The sequence below is a fragment of the Scyliorhinus canicula genome, chromosome 2, assembly GCF_902713615.1.
Source record: "Scyliorhinus canicula chromosome 2, sScyCan1.1, whole genome shotgun sequence".
NCBI lineage: Eukaryota > Metazoa > Chordata > Chondrichthyes > Carcharhiniformes > Scyliorhinidae > Scyliorhinus > Scyliorhinus canicula.
In genome coordinates this window covers 3,169,065-3,194,550 of record NC_052147.1, presented here as the reverse complement: position 1 = coordinate 3,194,550, position 25,486 = coordinate 3,169,065, and the positions used below count along the sequence as shown (strand labels likewise).

Genomic DNA, 25,486 nt, shown 5'->3' with positions numbered 1-25,486 from the left:
TAAATGCCCTTGATGTTGGCGAGTCCACTACTGTTGCAGGCAGGGCGTTCCACGCCCTTACTACTCTCTGAGTAAAGAACCTACCTCTGACATCTGTCCCATATCTACCTCCCCTCAATTTAAAGCTATGTCCCCTCGTGCTGGACATCACCATCCGAGGGAAAAGGCTCTCACTGTCCACCCTATCTAATCCTCTGATCATCTTGTATGCCTCAATTAAGTCACCTCTTAACCTTCTTCTCTCTTACAAAAACAGCCTTAAGTCCCTCAGCCTTTCCTTATAAGATCTTCCCTCCATACCAGGCAACATCCTGGTAAATCTCCTCTGCACCCTTTCCAAAGCTTCCACATCCTTCCTATAATGTGGCGACCACAACTGCACGCAGTACTCCAGGTGCGGCCGCACCAGAGTTATGTACAGCTGCAACATGACCTCATGGCTCCGAAACTCAATTCCTCTTCCAATAAAAGCTAACACACCGTACGCCTTCTTAACAACCCTCTCAACCTTGGTGGCAACTTTCAGGGATCTATGTACATGGACACCGAGATCTCTCTGCTCATCCACACTACCAGGAATCTTACCGTTAGCCCAGTACTCTGTCTTCCTGTTATTCCTTCCAAAATGAATCACCTCACACTTTTCTGCATTAAACTCCATTTGCCACCTCTCAGCCCAGCTCTGCAGCTTATCTATGTCCCTCTGTAATTTGTAACATCCTTCTGCACTGTCCACAACTCCACCGACTTTAGTGTCATCTGCAAATTTACTCACCCATCCTTCTACGCCCTCCTCCAGGTCATTTATAAAAATGACAAACAGCAGCGGCCCCAAAACAGATGCTTGTTGTACACCACTAGTGACTGGACACCAGTCAGAGCATTTCCCATCAACCACCACTCTTTGTCTTCTATCAGCTAGCCAATTTCTGATCCAGACTGCTAAATCACCCTGAATCCCATGCCTCTGTATTTTCTGCAATAGCCTACCGTGGGGAACCTTATCAAACGCTTTACTGAAATCCATATACACCACATCAACTACTTTACCCTCATCCAGCTGTTTGGTCACCTTCTCAAAGAGCTGAAGATATGCAGGTCCGAGATTTCGCTAAGAAGGAGATACGGAGCTTTCTGGTGGCGCCCACACTGTTGGAGGAGGTGCTGACGACAGGGGCAGTGGAGAAGGGGGTGGTGTCGGCGATTTACGGGGCGATTCTGGGAGAAGAGAAGGCAGCGCTGGAGGAGATTAAGACAAAGTGGGAGGAAGAGTTAGGGGAGGGCATGGAGGAGGGGTTGTGGTGTGAGGTGCTCCGGAGGGTGAATGCTTCAACTTTGTGCACGAGGTTGGGGCTGATACAGCTGAAGGTGGTGTATAGGGCGCACCTCACAAAGACGAGGGTGAGCCGACTCTTTGAGCGGGTAAAGGATGTTTGTTAACGTTGCGGACCCCGCAAATCACATTCGTATGTTTTGGTCCTGTCCAAAGCTGGAGAGGTATTGGAGAGGGGTTCCATAGAATTTACAGTGCAGAAGGAGCCCATTCAGCCCATCGAGTGCACAGGCCCTTGGAAAGAGCACCCTACATATCCCCACACCTCCACCCTATTCCCATAACCCTATCTAACCCAACCTTTTTGGACACTTTAGGGCAATTTAGCACGACCAATCCACCTAACCTGCACATCTTTGGACTGTGGGAGGAAACCGGAGCACCCGGAGGAAACCCACGCAGACACGGGGAGAACGTGCAGACCCCGCACAGACAGTGACCCAAGCCGGGAATCGAACCTGGGACCCTGGAGCTGTGAAGCAACAGTGCTAACCACTGTGCTACCATGCTTTCCTGTGCTACCATGGTGTTCAGGGTAGTTTCGAAGGCGGTACATGTGAGGCTTGAGCTGGGTCACCTGGAGGCCATATTCGGGGTATCGGATGGGCCGGGGTTGGAAGCGGGCACGGAGGCAGATGTTTCAGCCTTCGCCTCGCTGATCGCCCGAAGGCGGATCCTGTTGGGGTGGAGGTCCGTTTCTCCACCCTGTGCCCTGGCGTGGCGGGAGGGCCTGCTGGAACTCTTAACACTCCAGAAGGTGAGGGGAAGGATGGAAGGGTTCTACAACTCATGGGCTTTGTTTACCATGCACTTTCGAGAATTGGATGGCATCGAACAGGGGAGGGGGTGGTGTTGGGCTGTGGATGTTGTTGGTGACTATGTATGGGGTGGATGGTGGATTCCTGAATCCTTTTCTTTGATGTTTGTATTTAAAATGTTGGGGGCTGGTGGGGGTTGGTGCGAGGAAGGGATTATTGGCCAGGGGATTGACATTGTATTTGTTATTGTTTATTGTTTGTTGGCGTGTGGAAATTTGGATGAAAATGTGATAAAGGAGGGGAATCAAAATATTTTTTAAAAACAAACTTTCAAAAGGTAAGTGACTTTGTAAATCTGAAGAATTCTGCATGTTCCTGAAGACAGCTCTTCCAGCCTGATGGGCTGAATGGCCTCCTTCTGTGCATTCACAACAAAGCAGAATTATCTCTTTGCTTTTCCGCACGGACCATAAAAATTCACCTACTGCCCCATGGATTCCGAAGGTACTCAGACATAACAAGACAAACGAACTGAGATTCACCCACTTCACCTCCCCTGGATTGCTGGCCCAGCCTCTGGATTCTGAGGTGTGGCCTCTGGATTCTGAGGTGTGGCCTCTGGATTCTGAGGTGCGGCCTCTGGATTCTGAGGTGCGGCCTCTGGATTCTGAGGTGCGGCCTCTGGATTCTGAGGTGTGGCCTCTGGATTCTGAGGTGTGGCCTCTGGATTCATGGGAGTGGCCTCTGGATTCATGGGAGTGGCCTCTGGATTCATGGGAGTGGCCTCTGGATTTATGGGCGTGGCCTCTGGGTTCCTGGGCGTGACCCCTGGATTCCTTGAATAATAACCTCAGAGCACAAATGTAACCTCGGTCTCCAAGACTGCAGAAGGAAAAATCAAGAAGAAAATGGGGCGACGCAGTGACTCCTTGGTTAGCACTGCTGCCTCACAGCGCCAAGGACCGAGGTTTAATTCCAGCCTCAAGTGACTGTGGAGTCTGCACATCCTCCCCGTGTGTCTGGGTTTCCTCCGGATGCTCCGGATTCCTCCCACAGTCCAAAGATGAGCAGGTTAGGTGGATTGGCCACAACCAATTACCCCTTAGTGTCCAATGATGTGGGTTATGGGATAGGGCAGAGAATTGGGCCCAAGTAGGGTGCTCTATCAGAGGATCAGTGCAGGCTCGATGGGCCAAATGGCCTCCTTCCGCACTGTAGGAATTCTATGATTCTATGAAATTAGCAACAATATTGGAGAGTGTGTCAGGGCGATCACGGAGGCAGGGCGGGATTCTCCCGCGCTTGGCGCGATGGCCCGGCGCCAAGAACAGCGCGAACCACTCCGGCTTCGGGCCACGCGGAAGTTGCGGAATCCTCCGCACTTCTGGGGGTTAGGCTGGCACTGGAGGGGTTGGCGCCGTGCCAACTGGCACCACAGGGCCGCCGTGGTACCGTGCATGCGCAGAACCGCCGGGGTGATTCCTGCGCCTGCGCAGGGGGTTTCTGCTCCACGCCGGCGATCGCGGAGCCTTACAGAGGCCGGCGCGGAGGGAAAGAGTGCCCCCATGGCACAGGCCCACCCGCAGATCGGTGGGCCCCGATCGCAGGCCAGGCAACCGTGGGGCCCCCCACCCCCGGGGGCCGGATCCCCCCCCCCGCGCCCGCTCCCCCACCCGAGGACTCCGGTAGACGGCCTACCAGCCAGGTCCCGCCATGATGGATCATGTCCATTTCATGCCGGCAGGACTGGCCGAAAGCGGCTGGCCGCTCGGCCCATTGGGGCCCGGTGATTTGCCGGGGGGGGGGGGGGGAGGGGGGGGGGGGCGGGCTGCCAACGGCCCCATACCGGCGTGGCATGATCCCCGCCCCAGCCCGGCAAACCAGCGCCGGAGAATTCCCGCAACGTGTAAACCAGAACGATGAATTCTCAATCAGCAAGGAGAAGATTGATTCTCCGATTACCAAACTCTGAGGGGGTGTCGGTATCTCTGCTTCGTCCGTGGGTGTGAGGGGCTCCTCGGAGTACAGCAGGAACTGACACACGTATGTCATTATCGATTTCTCATCAGGGCTGCTGACATCAATATCTGGAGAAAGAAAATACCGTCACCATGTTGATAAATCTCTTGTTATAATAAAACTCCAAAACCCTGGATTGTATAAACCGCAAAATACTCAAATATATCAACTCACCGAACCCCTCAATTACATAAACTTCAAACACCCCATAAATCGCCAGAACCCCTGAATTAGAGAAACCACCGAACCCCTCGATTAGATTCCAGTCTGTAACTCACTCCCGGGTATCTGTTATTCTATATATAAACCACCCTGAACCCCTCGATTAGATTCCAGTCTGTAACTCACTCCCGGGTATCTGTTATTCTATATATAAACCACCCCGAACCCCTCGATTAGATTCCAGTCTGTAACTCACTCCCGGGTATCTGTTATTCTATATATAAACCACCCTGAACCCCTCGATTAGATTCCAGTCTGTAACTCACTCCCAGGTATCTGTTATTCTATATATAAACCACCCCGAACCCCTCGATTAGATTCCAGTCTGTAACTCACTCCCGGGTATGTGTTATTCTATATATAAACCACACCGAACCCCTCGATTAGATTCCAGTCTGTAACTCACTCCCGGGTATCTGTTATTCTATATATAAACCATCCTGAACCCCTCGATTAGATTCCAGTCTGTAACTCACTCCCGGATATCTGTTATTCTATATATAAACCACCCCGAACCCCTCGATTAGATTCCAGTCTGTAACTCACTCCCAGGTATCTGTTATTCTATATATAAACCATCCTGAACCCCTCGATTAGATTCCAGTCTGTAACTCACTCCCTGGTATCTGTTATTCTATATATAAACCACCCCGACCCCCTCGATTAGATTCCAGTCTGTAACTCACTCCCGGGTATCTGTTATTCTATATATAAACCACCCCGAACCCCTCGATTAGATTCCAGTCTGTAACTCTCTCCCGGGTATCTGTTATTCTATATATAAACCACCCCGAACCCCTCGATTAGATTCCAGTCTGTAACTCACTCCCGGGTATCTGTTATTCTATATATAAACCACCCTGAACCCCTCGATTAGATTCCAGACTGTAACTCACTCCCGGGTATCTGTTATTCTGTATATAAACCACCCCGACCCCCTCGATTAGATTCCAGTCTGTAACTCATTCCCGGGTATCTGTTATTCTATATATAAACCACCCCGAACCCCTCGATTAGATTCCAGTCTGTAACTCACTCCCGGGTATCTGTTATTCTATATATAAACCACCCCGAACCCCTCGATTAGATTCCAGTCTGTAACTCACTCCCGGGTATCTGTTATTCTATATATAAACCATCCCGAACCCCTCGATTAGATTCCAGTCTGTAACTTACACCCGGGTATCTGTTATTCTATATATAAACCACACCGAACCCCCCGATTAGATTCCAGTCAGTAACTGCTCGAAATGTGGGAAGATAACGAGGTTTGCGGGAACATGAGATGAAAACAAAATAACAGACAAGTAACAGGTCTAACAGGCATCTGGAGAAATAATGGAATACGAATTGCCCAGTAACAAGATTAGCAGGTGTCTCGAGACATTGAGGTGTGAATTTCAATATCAGAAACATTGCTTACCAGAGATCAGTGGGGCTAAACAAATGATAACGTCTGCAGGCCAGGAATTTGAGCGAGGTGGACAGCAGAATCCACTGAGGGGAATATCAAAGAGACTGAACAGTATAACTGCTCGCACCCTCACTGGGGAAGGAGGCGAGTTCTCCACCCAACACTCAGACAGGCCTGTTCCACCTGACATTTCGAGCCACAGGACTTTGCAGATATTCTCAGCTATAAAACATAGTTTTGTGCCTTTGTTGAACCAGGGGGGAATGTTTTGTCAGACTTGGTCACCTAAGTGGTATTGTGTAGTAATTAATAACTGGATTTGACTTTTGGAGTTACTAAAATTGGACATTGCTTGGGAAAAGGGCAGTGAGTTCAGGGAACATGGGTATATTTTGGGAACAAGATAACATGGTGTGCTTTGTTATTCATATACTTCCGTGTCATAGTGTATATTAGTCGTTTGTCGTGCTTTTTTCTTTTACTTCAATAAATAGTTTTTGTTAATTGTTTACACAAAGACTGGTCTGGTTCCTCACTGAGTTTACATTATTCCTCACATTATTTACTAGTAACAACCAGTATACATCACTAACAACCAGTGTTTCAAGCTGAGACACTCTCCCAGGTAACATCAATGGGGATACATAGATAGATAGTATTTTGTTACGCTCTTGACGTACCATAAACTGCTTCCTTGATGTGCACTCTGACAAAGGAAGGTTCAGACTTGGAGATAGCTTTAACACGTTTATTAAACTGTTAACGATTCTCCAACTTGGATTCAACTCTCCTGTTAATCCTGCTATAGCTACTCAGACTGACGAACCAGTCTGCTACAATCCACGTGGTGGGTGTGATGTGTTTCAAATCAACCCTGTGTACTCACTAAGTGTCTCCACTGGAAAGAGGAAGATCATGTGTGCTGTGTCCTTTTATATGGTTGGTGTAATGCCCTCCTGTGGTAGTGTCAACTCTGTATGTATCGTGAATGCCCATTGGCCGTGTCCTATCTTACTGACCTATTGGTTGAATGTCTGTGTGCCATATCTCTGGTGCTCCCTCTAGTGTCTATCTAGTCTATGTGTATTTACATTAACCCCTTGTGTATTTACAGTGATGCATATCACCATACATAGAACATACAGTGCAGAAGGAGGCCATTCGGCCCATCATGTCTGCACTGACCCACTTATGCCCTCACTTCCACCCTATCCCCGTAACCCAATAACCCCTCCTAAACATTTTGGACACTAAAGGCAATTTATCATGGCCAATCCACCTAACCTGCACGTCTTTGGACTGTGGGAGGAAACCGGAGCACCCGGAGGAAACCCACGCAGACACGGGGAGAACGTGCAGACTCCGCACAGACAGTGATCCAAGCCGGGAATCGAAACTGGGACCCTGGCGCTGTGAAGCCACAGTGCTAACCACTGTGCTACCGTGCTGCCACAGTACCTCACTGCTGGGTATCTGTTATTCTACATATCACCAACACCAAACCCACAACCTTCCTTTCACCTTCCTTCTCTCTTTTGCTGTCTGCCTCTCTCCCATTCACCCTGATCGCCCCTTCAGTGCCAGCCTCCCTATCCACCAGCTCTCACCTTCTACCTCCAACAGTTTGGGTATTTTCAGCTCCATCTTTGCCACCTTGAAGACCGTTTTCAGATTCTCCCTGACGGACCTGTGCTTGAACTCCTGTAGGTCGAGCAGACCGGGTCGAAGGGCATTGATGATGGCAGCAAAAGCCTGACCGCTTCTCCAGCTGGTGCTGAAATCTTGGACATTGACACCCAGTCCCCTGAAACAAAGTCAGCTGTCATGACGCTGTGACATTCATGTGGAATATTAATCTTTCATTTCATTTCACTGGCGGGTCAGATATATATTGAACTTCTTCAAAAGGACGTTTGCCAACACTGACTGGCTGCAGAAGTCACCTGACCTACAAATTGGCAAAGTCTGGAAACTTCTGAATGTGGATTTGCCAGGAGATACCTGGCTTTGTCTGGACTCTGTACAAAACACGAGAATAATAGGCCAACGGATTTCCTCGCTACAGAAACTGCCAGAAACAAAGGACTAACATAACTCATTATGCAAGGAGATGCTAAGGACCCCTATCTGTTTCAATAGCATCTTGATAGCTTTGACAGTGGGACATCAAAGCTCCGCATAAACATGAAGCACTCTCCCTTGTCTGCCAATAACAGCTGTCACATGACTGAAACCCCCTTGTGAAAAGCTGTGATTATAAATGAGCCTCTTGGTCACAGTAACATTGGGCAGAACAGCAATCTGGAGAGCAGCTGGGAGCGGCAATAAGGCCTCCCTCTCTTTCTCTCTCCACTACCTGTTAGCATATGTGTATATGTGTGTACGTTTGTATGTGTGTGTATGCCTGTACGTGTGTATGTGTGTGTATTCATGTACGTGTGTATGTGTGTGTGTACATTTGTATGTGTGTGCATGCATGTATGTATGTGCGTGTATGTGTGCGTGTACGTTTGTATGTATGTACGTGTGTGTGTGTGTGTGCATGTACGTTTGTATGTATGTGTGTACATTTGTATGTGTGTATGCGTGTACGTGTGTATGTGTGTGTGTATGTATGTACATTTGTATATGTGTGTGTATGCATGTACGTTTGTATGTGTGTATGCGTGTATGTTTGTATGTGTGTGTGTGTACATTCATATTAATGTGTGTGTATGTGTGTATGTTTGTATTTTTTTTTAATAAATTTAGATTAGCCAATTATTTTTTCCAATTAAGGGGCAATTTAGCGTGGCCTTGCCACGCTAAATTGCCCCTTAATTGGAAAAAATAATTGGCTAATCTAAATCCACCTACCCTGCACATTTTTGGGTTGTGGGGGCGAAACCCACGCAGACACGGGGAGAACGTGCAAACTCCACATGGACAGTGACCCAGAGCCGGAATCGAACCTGGGACCTCAGCGCCGTGAGGCGGTTGTGCTAACCACTAGGCCACCGTGCTGCCCTGCGTGTATGTTTGTATGTGTGTGTGTGTGTGTGTGTGTGTACATTCGTATGTGTGTGTGTATGCATGTATGTTTGTATGTGTGTGTGTATGCGTGTACGTTTGTGTGTGTATGCGTGTACGTTTGTGTGTGTATGCGTGTACGTTTGTATGTGTGTGTATGCGCGTATGTTTGTATGTGTGTGTGTATGCATGTACGTTTGTGTGTGTATGCGTGTACGTTTGTGTGTGTATGCGTGTACATTTGTATGTGTGTGCATGCGCGTATGTTTGTATGTGTGTGTGTATGCGTGTATGTTTGTATGTGTGTGTGTATGTTTGTATGTGTGTGTACGTTTGTATGTGTGTGTGTATGCGTGTATGTTTGTATGTGTGTGTGTATGCGTGTTTGTTTGTATGTGTGTGTGTACATTTGTATGTGTGTGTGTATGCGTGTATGTTTGTATGTGTGTACGTTTATATGTATGTGTGTATGCGTGTATGTTTGTATGTGTGTGTGTACGTTTGTATGTGTGTGTGTATGCATGTATTTTGTATGTGTGTGTATGCGTGTAAATTTGTATATGCGTGTGTATGTGTGTATGTGTGTGTGTATGTTTGTATGTGTGTGTGTATGTGTGTACGTTTATATGTGTGTGTATATGTGTGTATGTTTGTATGTGTGTGTATGTGTGTATGTTTGTATGTGTGTGCGTATGTGTGTACATGTGTATGTGTGTTTGCATGCATGTACACGTGTATGTATGTGTGTACATTTGTATGTGTGTGTATGCGTGTACGTTTGTATGTGTGTGTATGCGTGTATGTTTGTATGTGTGTGTATGTGTGTACATGTGTATGTGTGTTTACATGCGTGTACGTGTGTACATGTGTATGTGTGTTTGCATGTGTGTACATGTGTGTGTACGTGTGTATGTGTGTGTATGCGTGTATGTTTGTATGTGTGTGCGTTGCACCAGCTGGGCTTGTGTTTACCTTTTTTACACATAGAAACTAACCCTCTTTGCGCTTAAATTCAAGAGAGACTGTTTGAATTGTTTGTAATCAGTCTGTAAATGGTCTGGTGCATGCACTGAATAGGCACATTCATCCTAATAAATCTCAAAAAACCCTCTTACAAGTAAGGAGTGAAAATGATCAATATCCATGTGCCCACCCTGACCGGCTGGTAGCTCGGGATATTGGTCATTCCCGTACCGTACGCAGTATATTTGAAAAGGGGAAACGTACAGCCGTAGGGCTGGGGTTGGGGGGGAGGGGGGGAGTCAGCCCACTCATGACAGGCAAATGACCTCCTTCTGTGCCGTTTGGTTCTAATTCCTTGTGGGAATCACACAATGGCCGTCAAATCCGGGCTCCTTACTTTGTCTTTTCCTGGACCCAGTGGAGCAAGGCTATTCTTGTTGACATCTTCCATTTTGTGTGGCTGACTGCTTTGCCTTTCCCTGGAGGTGGTGCTGTCAATGGGGTATTTAACCCGGGCGGAGGCTCCACAGGGGTCTGTCTGGAGGCAGATTGAGGTCCACTGGTAAATTTCTCCGCCTGTTCAGAGAGACAACAAAATCAGGAGGGCTCTGGGCAGAGTAGACACAGAGAAGAGGCAGAGGACTCTGATTAAAGATAATTGCCAAGAACCAGAAGTGACAGACGGAAATCCTTTTTCACACAGTGAGGGGTCAGGAGTGCGGGGGAGACAAATCGAATCGCAGCGTCTCAAAGAAAACCGGATAAGTATCTGAGCGAGCAATTGTGAGGGTGTGGGACTGGCGGAGAAAAAGACAGCAAATTCGAGGATTGGGAGCAGTTTAGAATTCAGCAAAGGAGGACAAAGGGATTGATTAAGGAATGAAAAATAGAGTGCAAGAGGAAGCTTGTGGGGAATATAAAAACTGACTGTAAAAGCTTCTATAGGTACGAGAAGAAGAAAAGACCGGTGAAGACAAATGTAGGTCCCGTACAGTCAGAAACCTGGCAATCTATAATGGGGAGCAAAGAAATGGCTAACCAACTAAATACATACTTTGGTTCTGCCTTCACAAAGGACGGCAGAAACAATGTGCCAGAAATGTTGGGGAACCCAGGGTTTAGTGAGGGGGAAGAACTGAAGAAGATCAATATTAGTGGGGAAATGGTGTTGGGGAAATTGATGGGATTGAAGGCCAATAAATCCACAGGGCCTGAGAATTTACATTCCAGAATACATAAGGAAGTGGCCCTAGAAATAGAGGATGGATTGGGTGGTCACCTTCCAAGATTTTATAGATTCTGGAAAGTTCCTGCAGATTGGAGGGGGGCTAATGGAACCCCACTGTTTAAAAAGAGAGATTGAGAGAAAGCAGGGAATTATAGATCAGTCAGCCTGACATCAATGGTGGGGCAAATTCTAGAATCCATTATCAAAGATTTTATAGCAGAGCATTGAGAAAACAGTGGCAGGATCGGACAGAGTCAGCATGGATTTATGATGGGAAATCATGCTTGACAAATCTACTAGAATTCATCGAGGATGTAACTGGTAGAGTGGACAAGGGGGAGCCAGTGGATGTGGTGTATTTGGACTTTCAGAATGTTTTTGACAAAGTCCCACATAAAAGATTAGCGTGTAAAATTAAAGCCCATGGTATTCGGGTAGTGTACTGAGATGGATAGAAAACTGGTTGGCAGACAGGAAGCAAAGAGTAGGAATAAACGGGTCTTTTTCCAAATTGGCAGGCAGTAACCAGTGGGGGTACCGCAGGGATCGGTGCTGGGACCCCAGCTATTCACAATATATATTCATGATTTAGATGAGGCAACAAAATGCAATATGTCCAAATTTTCAGATGACACCAAGTTGGGTGGGAGGGTGAGCTGTGGGGAGGATGCAGAGATCCTTCAGTGTGATTTGGGCAAGTTGAGCGAGTGGGCAAATGATGGCAGATACAGTATCATGTGGATAAATGTGAGGTTATCCACCTCAGTAGCAAAAAGGCAGATCATTATCTGAATGGCTATAGATTGAGAGAGGACAACGAGACCTGGGTGTCCTCGTACACCAGTCGCTGAAGGTAAGCATGCAGGTGCAGCAGGCGGTAAAGAAGGCAAATGGTATGTTGGCCTTCATAGCGAGAGGATTCAAGAACAGCAGGTCTTGCTGCGATTATGCAGGACCTTGCTGAAGCAGGTTTTGGGGTCCTTATCTGAGGAAGGATGTTCTTGCGATGGAGGAAGTGCAGCGAAGGTTTACTAGACGGATTCCTGGGGTGTCGGAATTGACGTATGAGCAGAGATTGATTCGGTTAGGAGTGTATTCGCAAGGGCAGCACGGTGGCCTAGTGGTTAGCACAACCGCCTCACGGCGCTGAGGTCCCAGGTTCGATCCCGGCTCTGGGTCACTGTCCGTGTGGAGTTTGCACATTCTCCCCGTATCTGCGTGGGTTTCGCCCCCACAACCCAAAAATGTGCAGAGTAGGTGGATTGGCCACGCTAAATTGCCCCTTAATTGGAAAAAATAATTGGGTAATCTAAATTTATAAAAAAAAAAGGAGTGTATTCGCTGGAGTTCAGAAGAATGATGGGGCATCTCATAGAAACCTATAAAATTCTAATAGGACTGGATGGGGAGATGCAGAAAGGATGTTCCTGATGGTGGGTGTGTCCAGAACCAGGGGCCACAGTCTGAGGATACGGGGTAGACCATTTAGGACTGTCCAAAGCTGTCCAGGTTAGGAGGATTAACCGTGCTAAATTGCCCCTCAGTGTCCAGGGATGTACAGGTTAGGTTACGGGATAAGGTCAGGGGAGTGGACCTAGGTAGGGTTCTCTTTCAGAGGGTTGGTAAAGACTCGATGGGCCAAATGGCCTCCTTCTGCACTGTAGGGATTCTATGAGGAGAAATGTCTTCACCCAGAGAGTGATGTGAAATCGCTACTACAGAAAGCAGCTGAGGCTAAAACATTGTATGTGTTCAACGAGTAATTAGAAATAACACCTGGGGCTAAAGGATATGGGGGAAAACTGGGGACAGTTACTGGGTTGGATGATCATCCATGATAATATTGAATAGGCAATCAGGCTTCTGCTCCTATTTTCTATGTTTCTAAACACTCTTGCAAAGAGCCAGCACAGTCACTGTGAGCCGAACGGCCTCATTCTGTCTTGTAACTGTGGTGAATCACAGTAGCGTAATTCATGCTGTTATTACATATCATGTACTATGTCTGTGTAAGCTCGGCACACGAGTAGTTGCGCGGCTCTGCCCCTAGGGGGAGATGTACTGGGAGTGTACGGGAGTTTGTACTGTGCTCCACCCTTGGCTCCGCCCATGGCTCCTCCCACCAACTGGTTGTATAAAGCTTGGCAGTCTGAGCCTGCCTGCCAGTTCATCATCGCAGGCAGGCTCCGTTGTGAGATTATTAAAACCACTGTTCACTTCCAACCATGTGTCTTGTGAATTGATGGTCACATCAGTAACCGTTCTTTGATTCTATTAAATTTAGCTCTCCCTAGAATATAATGTTCAACCTCCACTAGTGAGTGCAGAGACTCCCGAAAACAGTCACTACTTTACCCCAGGTAAGCACACACCGTGACCCACAATAGTGTGGACTGTACATGGACGGGAGCTCACACATGGGTACACACACGGGAACACGGGAACAAGGAGCAGAAATCGGCAATTCAGCCCTTTGAGCCTTCTCCACCATCCAATCAGATCATGGCTGATCTCTTCCTGGTCTCAAATCCACCCCACCCCCCCCCTCCCCCCGGCCTCTTCCCCATATCCCTGTAACCTCTTTTATTTAACTGAAATATATCTATCTCCTTGAAAGCATTTAATGATTCAGACTCCGCCGCACTATGGGGGCAGTGAGTTCCACAAATTCGCCACACTCTGCGAGAGGTAGTTCCTCCTCAACTCAGTTCTAAATCTACCGCCTCTCAACCTGGGTCACTGCGGGAATGCATCATTGGGTGTGCTGTTGTTGGGGGTGGAATGAACCGTGCGATTAAATCGAGAAACATGTCCAACCAAAAAACAGTAATCCGTGCCACGTGGTCAGTCGCTCAGGAATATGTCAGACGGGGTTGGGAAGCTGGAGCAGGTGGTGTAATTACAGATAGGTGCCAGCAGGGGGAGCCACCCTTAGCCCACAAGGGTCAAGTAAAATACATACATGGAAATATAAAATAATGGACCATATCAACCCCAGGATGATGGTTGGTTTTCCCTCCACAATGTCCAGGACGTTAATGTTCACCAACTTTATCTGAAATGTCAAAGTGAACAGCAGTTACTCAATAATAGAATTGTAGAAACTCTGGTGCATCGAAGAAAAAGAAAAATTAAATAACTGACCGATTGCATTCTTAAAAATGTCAGGGCCCTTTTGATGTTGCTTCTCCAATGGGCAGGATTAGAATGTATTTTCTCGTGTTCCTGAATAGACAGAAATCAAAGGCGTGTGACCTCTCTCACATCGCAGCTCCCAACATTTACAACCCTTTCACTGACCGGAAAAATCCCAGCTTTCCCATCGGAATCTCTGCTTTCCCAGTGCATCCCAAATCCATTCCCATCTTATCCAAAACCTCACTTCAGAATCCCTTCAATCGCGTGCCTTCCTCCGACGCCGGAGATTCCCCGGACCCCCAGCCGCGTATTTCCCGGCACCGGGAATGGTGTGCTGCTGGATGGCAGCGGGATGTCTGATCCCGACGCTGTCAATGGGAACTTCCATTGAAGCCACTCTGTGTCGCCGGGAATACTGTGAGCGGGGGAGATGCAGTGCCGGTGATTCCAGAGAATCCCGCCGACAGTGAATGGCCGGAGAATTCTGCCCATCTGCACGTTCTCCCCGTGTCTGCGTGGGTTTCCTCCGGGTGCTCCGGTTTCCTCCCACAGTCCAAAGACGTGCAGGTTAGGTGGATTGGTCATTCTAAATTGCCCTTAGTGTCCAAACGATAAGGTGGGGTTACTGGGTTACGGAGATCGGGTGGAGGTGTGGGCTGAGGTAGGGTGCTCTTTCCAAGGGCCGGTGCAGACTCGATGGGCTGAATGGCCTCCTTCTGCATTGTAAATTCTATGATTTTATGATCATCCAGGCCGTTACTACCCCCAGCCTTGATTCTTCCATCGCTCTCTTGGCTACTTTCTCACATTCTATCCTCCATCAACCTGAGCTCATTGCAAACTCTGCTCCCCGTATTCAAACCCACAGAAAGGCCCATTCCCCAATCAGCCCGGCCCTCACTGATCGAAGCAGCTCCCGGTTAACAAACATCTTGATTTTTAAATTATCATTCTTGTTTTCATGTTCCTGCAAGGCTTTAACGGCCCAACTCTGTAATCACCACAACCTCACCCCTCCCTATCTCTGTAATCACCCCCAACCTCACCCCTCCCTATCTCTGTAATCACCCCCAACCTCACCCCTCCCAATCTCTGTAATCACCCCCAACCTCACCCCTCCCTATCTCTGTAATCTCCTCCAGCCTCACCCCTCCCTATCTCTGTAATCTCCTCCAACCTCACTCCCTCCCTATCTCTGTAATCACCCCCAGCCTCACCCCCTCCCTATCTCTGTAATCTCCTCCAACCTCACCCCTCCCTATCTCTGTAATCACCCCCAACCTCACCCCCTCCCTATCTCTGTAATCTCCTCCAACCTCACCCCCTCCCTATCTCTGTAATCACCCCCAACCTCACACCTCCCAATCTCTGTAATCTCCCCCAACCTCACCCCCTCCCTATCTCTGTAATCACCCCCACCTCACCCCCTCCCTATCTCTGTAATCTCCTCCAACCTCACCCCCTCCCTATCTCTGTAATCACCCCCAACCTCACCCCTCCCTATCTCTGTAATCACCCCCCACCCTCACCCCCTCCCTATCTCTGTAATCTCCTCCAGCCTCACCCCCTCCCTATCTCTGTAATCACCCCCACCCTCACCCCCTCCCCATCTCTGTAATCACCCCCAACCTCACCCCCTCCCTATCTCTGTAATCACCCCCCACCCTCACCCCCTCCCTATCTCTGTAATCACCCCCACCCTCACCCCCTCCCCATCTCTGTAATCACCCCCAACCTCACCCCTCCCTATCTCTGTAACCACCCCCAACCTCACCCCCTCCCTATCTCTGTAACCACCCCCAACCTCACCCCTTCCTATCTCTGTAATCTCCCTCAGCCTCACTCCCTCCCTATCTCTGTAATCTCCTCCAGCTTCAACCTCTCCCTATCTCTGTAATCTCCCTCAGCCTCACTCCCTCCATAGCTCTGTAATCTCCTCCTGCCTCCCTCCCTCCCTATTTCTGTAATCACCCCCAACCTCACCCCTCCCTATCTCTGTAATCTCCCTCAGCCTCACCCCCTCCCTATCTCTGTAATCTCCTGCAGCCTCACCCCCTCCCTATCTCTCTAATCTCCTCCAGTCTCACCCCCTCGCTATCCCTGTAATCCCCTCCAGCCTCACCCCTCCCTATCTCTGTAATCATCCCCAACCTCACCCCCTCCCTATCTCTGTAATCTCCTCCAACCTCACTCCCTCCCTATCTCTGAAATCTCTTCCAACCTCACCCCCTCCCTATCTCTGTAATCACCCCCAACCTCACCCCCTCCCTATCTCTGTAATCACCCCCACCCTCACCCCCTCCCCATCTCTGTAATCACCCCCAACCTCACCCCCTCCCTATCTCTGTAATCACCCCACCCTCACCCCCTCACTATCTCTGTAATCACCCCCAAACCTCACCCCTTCCTATCTCTGTAATCTCCCTCAGCCTCACTCCCTCCCTAGCTCTGTAATCTCCCTCAGCCTCACCCACTCCCTATCTCTGTAATCTCCTCCAGCCTCATCCCCTCCCTATCTCTGTAATCTCCCTCAGCCTCACTCCCTCCCTATCTCTGTAATCTCCCTCAGCCTCACTCCCTCCCTATCTCTGTAATCTCCTCCAGCTTCAACCTCTCCCTATCTCTGTAATCTCCCTCAGCCTCACTCCCTCCCTATCTCTGTAATCTCCCTCAGCCTCACTCCCTCCCTAGCTCTGTAATCTCCCTCAGCCTCACCCACTCCCTATCTCTGTAATCTCCCTCAGCCTCACTCCCTCCCTATCTCTGTAATCTCCCTCAGCCTCACCCCCTCCCTATCTCTGTAATCACCCTCAGCCTCACCCCCTCCCTATCTCTGTAATCTCCCTCAGCCTCACTCCCTCCCTATCTCTGTAATCTCTCTCAGCCTCACCCCTCCCTATCTCTGTAATCTCCCTCAGCCTCACTCACTCCCTATCTCTGTAATCTCCCTCAGCCTCACCCCCTCCCTATCTCTGTAATCCCTTAGCCTCACTCCCTCCCTATCTCTGTAATCTCCCTCAGCCTCACCCCCTCCCTATCTCTGTAATCTCCCCCAGCCTCACCCCCTCCCTATCTCTGTAATCTCCCCCAGCCTCACCCCCTCCCTATCTCTGTAATCTCCTCCAGCCTCACCCCCTCCCTATCTCTGTAATCTCCTCCAGCCTCACCCCCTCCCTATCTCTGTAATCTCCCTCCGCCTCACTCCCTCCCTATCTCTGTAATCTCCCCCAGCCTCACCCCCTCCCTATCTCTGTAATCTCCCTCAACCTCACCCCCTCCCTATCTCTGTAATCTCCCTCAGCCTCTGTAATGTCCCTCAGCCTCACCCCCTCCCTATCTCTGTAATCACCCTCAGCCTCACCCCCTCCATAACTCTGTAATCTCCCTCAGCCTCACTCCCTCCCTATCTCTGTGATCTCCCTCAGCCTCACCCCCTCCCTATCTCTGTAATCTCCCTCAGCCTCACTCACTCCCTATCTCTGTAATCTCCCTCAGCCTCACCCCCTCCCTATCTCTGTAATCCCTCAGCCTCACTCCCTCCCTATCTCTGTAATCTCCCTCAGCCTCACCCCCCTCCCTATCTCTGTAATCTCCCTCCCGCCTCACTCCCTCCCTATCTCTGTAATCTCCCTCAGCCTCACCCCCTCCCTATCTCTGTAATCTCCCTCAACCTCACCCCCTCCCTATCTCTGTAATCTCCCTCAGCCTCACTCCCTCCCTATCTCTGTAATCTCCCTCAGCCTCACTCCCTCCCTATCTCTGTAATCTCCTCCAGCCTCACCCCCTCCCTATTTCTGTAATCTCCCTCAGCCTCACCCCCTCCCTATCTCTGTAACCTCCCTCAGCCTCACTCCCTCCCTAGCTCTGTAATCTCCTCAGCCCTCACTCCCTCCCTATCTCTGTAATCTCCTCCAGCCTCACTCCCTCCCTCTCCCTCTCTCTCTCTCTCCCACTCCCTCTCTTTCTCCCTCCCTCTCACCCACTCCCTCTCTCCCACTCTCTGTCTCTCTCTCCCTTTCTCTCACTCCCTCTCCTCCCTCTTCCCTTCTCTCTCTCCCACTCCCTCTCTTTCTCCCTCCCTCTCACCCACTCTCTCTCTGTCTCTCTCTCCCTTTCTCTCACTCCCTCTCCTCCCTCTTCCCTTCTCTCTCTCCCACTCCCTCTCTCTATCTCTCTCTTTCTCTGTGGTAGTCACCACTGATTGTATAATAGTTGTTATTAGAGGTAATACGGTAAGGCTCCTCTACTACAGGTACAGGGGTAGATCCCTGCCTGCTGGCTCCACCCAGTAGGCGGAGTATAAATGTGTGTGCTCACCAAGCTGCAGCCATTTCAGCAGCAGCTGCGGGAGGCACCACATCTCTGCATAATAAAGCCTCGATTACTCCCTACTCTCGCCTCGTCGTAATTGATAGTGCATCACTCTCTATCTCTCTCCCACCTCTTCCCACTCTCCCTCCCACTTCCTCTCTCCCCCTTTCCTCTTCCTCTCTCTCCCCCTCTCGCTCTCTCTCCCTCTCCCTCTCTCTCCCCTCTCCCTCTCTCCCTCTCCCTCTCTCTCTCTCTCGCTCCCTCGCTCTCTCCCTCGCTCTCTCCCTCTCCCTCCTCCCTCTCTACCTCTCTCTCTCCCTCTCTACCTCTCTCTCTCTCGCTCTCTCACTCTCCCTCCTCCCTCTCTACCTCTACCTCTCTCTCTCTCTCTCCTTCCCCCTCTCTCTCTCTCTCCCTCCCTCCTTCTCTATCTCTCTCCCTCCCACTCCCTCTCTCCCCCCTCACTCTCTCTCCCTCTGCCTCTCTCTCTCTCTCTCTCTCTCCCTCGCTCTCTCCCTCTCCCTCCTCCCTCTCTACCTCTCTCTCTCTCTCTCTCTCTCCCTCCCCTCTCCCTCTCTCTCTCGCTCTCTCCCTCGCTTTCACTCCTCCCTCTCTACCTCTCTCTCTCTCCCTCCCCTCTCTCTCTCTCTCCCTCCTCTCCTCTCTCTCTCTCCCTCCCACTCCCTCTCTCCCCCTCCCTCCCACTCCCTCTCTCCCCCTTTCCTCCCCCTCACTCTCTCTCCCTCTCCGTCTCTCATCTCTCTCTCTCCCTCTCTCTCTCCCTCGCTCTCTCCCTCTCCCTCCTCCCTCTCTACTCTCTCTCCCTCTCTCTCTCTTCCTCTCCCTCCCTCTCTCCTCCTTTAAGGCTCTCCTGAAACGTTCCTTTATAACCAGGCGTTTGGTCACCTGCTTTCTGTGCTTTGTTTGGTAACGTTCCCTTGAAGTATCTTGGGATGTTTTATTATATTAAGGGTGCCAGATAAATAGAAGTTGTTCTTGTGCTTCTCAGTGTCTTTGGACACATTAGCACAGTGGGCCAAACAGCTGGTTCGTAATGCAGAACAAGGCCAGCAGTGTGGGTTCAATTCCAGCCTCCGCGAACAGGCGCTGGAATGTGGCGACTAGGGGCTTTTCACAGTAACTTCATTGAAGCCTACTCGTGACAATAAGCCATTATTATTTTTGTTCCGTAGAGTTTACGACACTAACCCAGACGCAGATACTCGATGCTGATGTCTCTCCTTCACACACACACCCCAACCTCACCCTCTGATGGTGAGTTCCCCATTCTCCCACTCTCTGGGTAAACAATGTCCCCGGGACCCCCACTGGATTTATTCACCAGTATTTTAAAATAAATTTAGAGGACCCAATTAAATTTTTCCAATTAAGGGGCAATTTAGCATGGCCAATCCACCTAACCTGCACATTTGGGTTGTGGGGGTGAAACCCACACAGACACGGGGAGAATGTGCAAACTCCACACGGACAGTGACCCAGAGCCGGGATCGAACCTGGGACCTCGGAACCGTGAGGCAGCAGGGCTAACCCACTGCGCCAACGTGCTGCCTCTATTCCCGAGGGTTTTATATCGGTGGCCCCTAGTCGTGGCCCCCCCACAATTATCAAACACCATCAGAATTGTAAAGGCCTCTATTAGACCATCCCTCGAATGTCACTCTCCCAGAGAAAAGGACCCCAGCCTAGGCAGTGTTTCTGATTGGCTCTAACTGTACATGTGGCCACAGCCTAGACCTAGTTAGCTTGGGGGGGAGGGGGGGGGGGGGGGTATTCATTGGGAAAGGTTAGGGATCAAAGCTCCAGGAATGTTGGCAGCTCTGGGCTCATACAGGGCTGAATGGCCTTTTCCCGAGGTCTGCCTTGTGACCTTGTTCATCGCTCTGGGACCGTGGACTGATTAAATCCGTGGCTTAATGTATCCCCCAGCTCCTTCCTCACCATCCTCTGTCCTGAGAGAACCTCCAGTAAATCCAAGAGCCTGTGTCCATCCCGAAGATCCTGGAACAAGTCTTGGACAACGGACGGAGTCTTGTGCTGTATGGATACAAAGGCAGGAACGTTACTATGATTCATGTCCTGCAGCTAAGCTGCTCACGGCTACGTGTCACTTGTAGTTCAGTGTGTGGTACACTCTGAGTCAGATAGTCTGAAGGATGTGATATAGACTAGAACCTTGAGTACAGTAAGTGATGGTCCTTCCATAGTCCCTCAAGCTAGCTAAAGGTCGGAGTGCTGATAAGGAACATCAAGCTATATATTTCAAACAGAGCTGGTTTATTTACACTACTTTAAATGATTCGCACACCTTACTCAGTAATAGCTGAGAAAAGAACAGTATGAAATCTGTGCTACAGAAATCTATAATAGCTCTAATACAACTCACACCCTATCTCGACCTTCCTCCTAACCTCCAATACCTTCTCCCAGAGCCCGAGGAGGCACAGTGGGCGGGATTCTCCGTTTTGCCGGCGCCCGGGAGTTTCCCGAAAGAGGCGGGGCTGCCCCACAATGGGAAACCCTACTGACCAGCCGGCATAACGGAGAATCCTGCCGGCGGGTCAGGGCAGGAATGTGGCGCGGCGGAGAATCCCGCCGGCGGGTCAGGGCAGGAATGTGGCGCGGCGGAGAATCCCGCGCAGTGTATTTATATGGCTACTCTATGGTGCCATCTAGTGTTGAGGTACATGAACATCATCCTGTTAACGCTTTACACTCCCTACGCTACACATATCAGACACGGTATTCACTGTGGACTGCGCTCTGGGAGGTGCTACCTTTCAGGTGAGATATTAAATCTTTCAGGTGAATACAAACGATCCCATTATACTATTTGGGAGAAGCACAGATTGGTTCTCCCTGGCATCTGGAGCCAATGTTTATCAGTCAACCAATGACGCTGAAGTGGATGACTTGGTCATTGTCATATTGCTATTTGTGGGATCGCAGAATCACAGAATGGTTACAGTGCTGAAGGAGGCCATTCAGCCCACCCTGTCTGTGCCAGCTCTCTGAATGAGCAACTCTCGCAGCGTCCTTCTGCCCGTAACCCTGCACATTCTCCTTTTCACATAACAGATTCATACCCTTCAGAAAACCTCGATTAAACCTGCCTCCACCACGCTGTCAGACAGTGCTTTCCAAACCCAAACCACACGGTGTATGTAAAAGTTTTCCATCGCGTCACTTTTACTTCATTGACTAAATCATTTCAATCTGTTCCCTCTCGTTCTCGATCCTTTCTCGAGCAGGAACAGTTTCCCCTGATCTACTCTGTCCAGGACATTAAAATTTTGACCATCTCTATCAAATCTCCTCTCTTTGCCAATCTATCTGCGTAACTGACGTGCTTCATCCCTGGAACCATCCTTGTGATGTTTTGCTGCCCTCTGTCCAATGCCTCTACATCCTTTCCTAAAGGCCAGAACTGAGCACAATACTCCAGCTGGTGCCAAACTAGTGCTTTATCCAAGTTCAGCATAACTTCCTTGTACTCTATGCTCCCATTAATAAAGTGCAGAATACTTTTGCTTTACCTAGTGTTCTCTCCTCCTGCCTTTCACCTTTTTTTTTTCTTTTTTTTTATAAATTTAGATTAGCCAATTATTTGTTCCAATTAAGGGGCAATTTAGCGTGGCCAATCCACCTACTCTGCACATTTTTGGGTTGTGGGGGCGAAACCCACGCAGACACGGGGAGAATGTGCAAACTCCACACGGACACTGCCTTTCACCTTTGATCATTTTTGCAGATTACAGCCTCTGCTTCTGTACTAGATGCTGCTGAGTGCAAACTGCAGCCATGTTTCCGATATTACAACAGACATATTGCTCTTTGGCTGTGAATGACTTTGGAAGGTCCTGAGGTTGTGAAGGTGCTATAGAAAGGCAACAGGCACAGGCTGTCTTCCGTCTTTCTTACCTTTGCTAGCTGTGCGTTAACCCAGTTTGTGAAAGTCCGCTTCTGAACCTGCTCCTGTTCAGCTGTAATGTAAAATATGTGCAGCCTTAGAAACATAATTGGTTCTTACACCAGAATGAGCTCATCACAGGAACAACTTACTGAGCCTGTCTGAGCGTCAACACACACTTACACACACACTCACACACACTCACTCACACACACTCACACACTCACACACACACTCACAAACACACACTCACACATACACTCACACACACACACTCACTCACACACTCACACACACTCACTCACACACACTCACTCACGCGCACTCTCACTCACACACACTCACACACACACACTCACAAACACACACACACTTACACACACACTCACAAACACACTCACACACTCACTCACACACACACTCACACACACACTTACACACACGCACTCTCACTCACACACACTCTCTCACACACTCTCACTCACAAACACACACACTCACTCACACACACTTACTCACAAACACACGCACTCTCACACTCACTCTCACACACACACACGCACTCTCACAAACACACACACACTCACAAACACACATTCTCACACACACTCACTCACAAACACACTCACACACACTTACACACATGCACTCTCACTCACACTTACACACACACTCTCACTCACACACACATATACACACGCACTCACACATGCACACACACACACACTCTCACATGCACACACTCACACACACTCTCACACGCACACACACACTCAGCCACACACACTCACTCACTCTCACACACTCACTCTCACACACACTCACACACATTCACTCACTCTCACATTCACACACACTCACACACACTCACTCACTCACTCTCACACACACTCAGACATACTCTCACACACACTCTCACATACTCTCACAGACGCACTCTCACCACACACAAACACACACTCACTTCTCACAAAAACACACTCACTTCTCACACACACTCACTCATGCACTCTCACAAACACCCACACAAACACTCTCACACACTTTCACTGATACACATATACTCTCACACACACTCTCACGCACACTCACACATACCCTCGCTCACACATACTCACGCACGCACCCACACACTCACTCATTCACACACTAACTCTCACACACACTTTCTATCACACACACTCTCACTCATTCACACACTCACACACATACACACTCGCACACAACCCATTCTTTAACTGAATTCATTGTGTCAAATGGTGCACAGACCCTCATATCAAACAGCGATCCAACCCTAGTGCAACATTGTCACTCGGCCACAGAAGGGGCCGAATGCTCTGAATCAGTGAGTTAATGAGAGGTTTAACTTGCTGCAATTAGGCATTGCACTTAGTCAAGAATGACAAATTTGTCAGGTTCATCCGACCTACACGACAGGAACACACATGAGCCGCACATTTGGACACAAACAGGGTCTCCTCAGTGTAAGGCGGTGATGAGACACAGACAGATTTACTCTGATGATACTGGAGGACGTTTGTCACCAGATTGATATATTGAACACTGGCAGACTTATCCTCATCAGCCATTCTCTCCAAACTTCACTCGAAACACTTAGAACCCATTTCTACTGATGCTCAAGTGATGCCATTCACTCGCTTCACTCACCCTCACTTCACTCACCCTCACTCCACTCACCCTCGCTTCACTCACCCTCACTCCACTCACCCTCGCTTCACTCACCCTCACTCCACTCACCCTCGCTTCACTCACCCTCACTCCACTCACCCTCGCTTCACTCACCCTCACTCCACACACCCTCGCTTCACTCACCCTCACTCCACTCACCCTCGCTTCCCTCACCCTCGCTTCACTCACCCTCACTCCACTCACCCTCGCTTCCCTCGCCCTCGCTCCACTCGCCCTCGCTCCACTCACCCTCGCTCCCCTCACCCTCGCTTCACTCACCCTCGCTTCCCTCACCCTCGCTTCACTCACCCTCGCTTCCCTCACTTCACTCACCCTCGCTTTACTCACCCTCGCATCACTCACCCTCAATCCCCTCACCCTCGCTTCACTCACCCTCGCTTTACTCACCCTCGCTTCACTCACCCTCGCTTTACTCACCCTCGCTTCACTCACCCTCGCTTTACTCACCCTCGTTTTACTCACCCTCGCATCACTCACCCTCGCTTCCCTCACCTTGGCTTCACTCACCCTCGCTTCACTCACCCTCGCTTCCCTCACCCTCGCTCCCCACACCCTTGCATCACTCACCCTCACTCCCCTCACCCTCGCTTCACTCACCCTCGCTTCACTCACCCTTGCTTTACTCACCCTCGCTTCACTCACCCTCGCTTTACTCACCCTCGCTTTACTCACCCTCGCATCACTCACCCTCGCTTCACTCACCCTCGCTCCACTCACCCTCGCTTCCCTCACCCTCGCTCCCCTCACCCTCGCTTCCCTCACCCTCGCTCCCCACACCCTCGCATCACTCACCCTCGCTTCACTCACCCTCGCTTTATTACCCGAAGGGAAGCAGTGGAATGTGGCAGCCCCACGTGTGGGCAACGGTCAACAGAGTGTCTTGTTAGGGCAGCACGGTGGCCTAGTGGTTAGCACAGCTGCCTCACGGCGCTGAGGACCCGGGTTCGATCCCGGCTCTGTGTCACTGTCCGTGTGGAGTTTGCACATTCTCCCCGTGTCTGTGTGGGTCTCACCCCCACAACCCAAAGATGTGCCGGGTAGGCGGATTGGCCAGGCTAAATTGCCCCTTAATTGGAAAAAATAATTGGGTACACAAAATTTTTTTAAAAAGAAAAAAAAAACAAAGTGTCTTGTTGGCGACACTCAGGACCCTGATGGGCTGCATGTGACCCCTGGGGCAGCAGGATACCCACCGCTGAGCTGGAGCGTGTATACAAAATAACAGCTCAACTCTGAGACCGCCTGGAGAATTTCCCTTCCGACACTCAACGGGTTCAATCTGAGAAAGTGGGCAGTTCGAGCCACTCGTGGACCCCATTCTCATCCCAATTTTAACCAGGTTCCCAAAACAGGTGAGAGGACATCTTAGAAGCAACATTAGAAGCAGACCAAGGCAGGCCAGCAGCACGGTTCGATTCCCGTAACAGCCTCCCCGAACAGGCGCCGGAATGTG

General features: G+C 49.7%; 1 protein-coding gene across 1 annotated transcript in view; it reads right to left on the bottom strand.

Moving 5' to 3' along the window:
- LOC119962488 overlaps positions 1-25,486 on the bottom strand; it is a 215,969-nt gene that overhangs the window by 142,803 nt on the left and 47,680 nt on the right. Inside the window, exons 2-8 of the mRNA XM_038790433.1 lie at positions 22,335-22,396; positions 20,355-20,450; positions 14,091-14,171; positions 13,909-14,001; positions 10,116-10,294; positions 7,354-7,550; positions 4,054-4,178 (exon numbers count right to left, since the gene is read on the bottom strand). Coding sequence (XP_038646361.1) covers positions 4,054-4,178; positions 7,354-7,550; positions 10,116-10,294; positions 13,909-14,001; positions 14,091-14,171; positions 20,355-20,450; positions 22,335-22,396 — 833 coding nt within the window. The remainder of the gene's footprint in view (positions 1-4,053; positions 4,179-7,353; positions 7,551-10,115; positions 10,295-13,908; positions 14,002-14,090; positions 14,172-20,354; positions 20,451-22,334; positions 22,397-25,486) is intronic.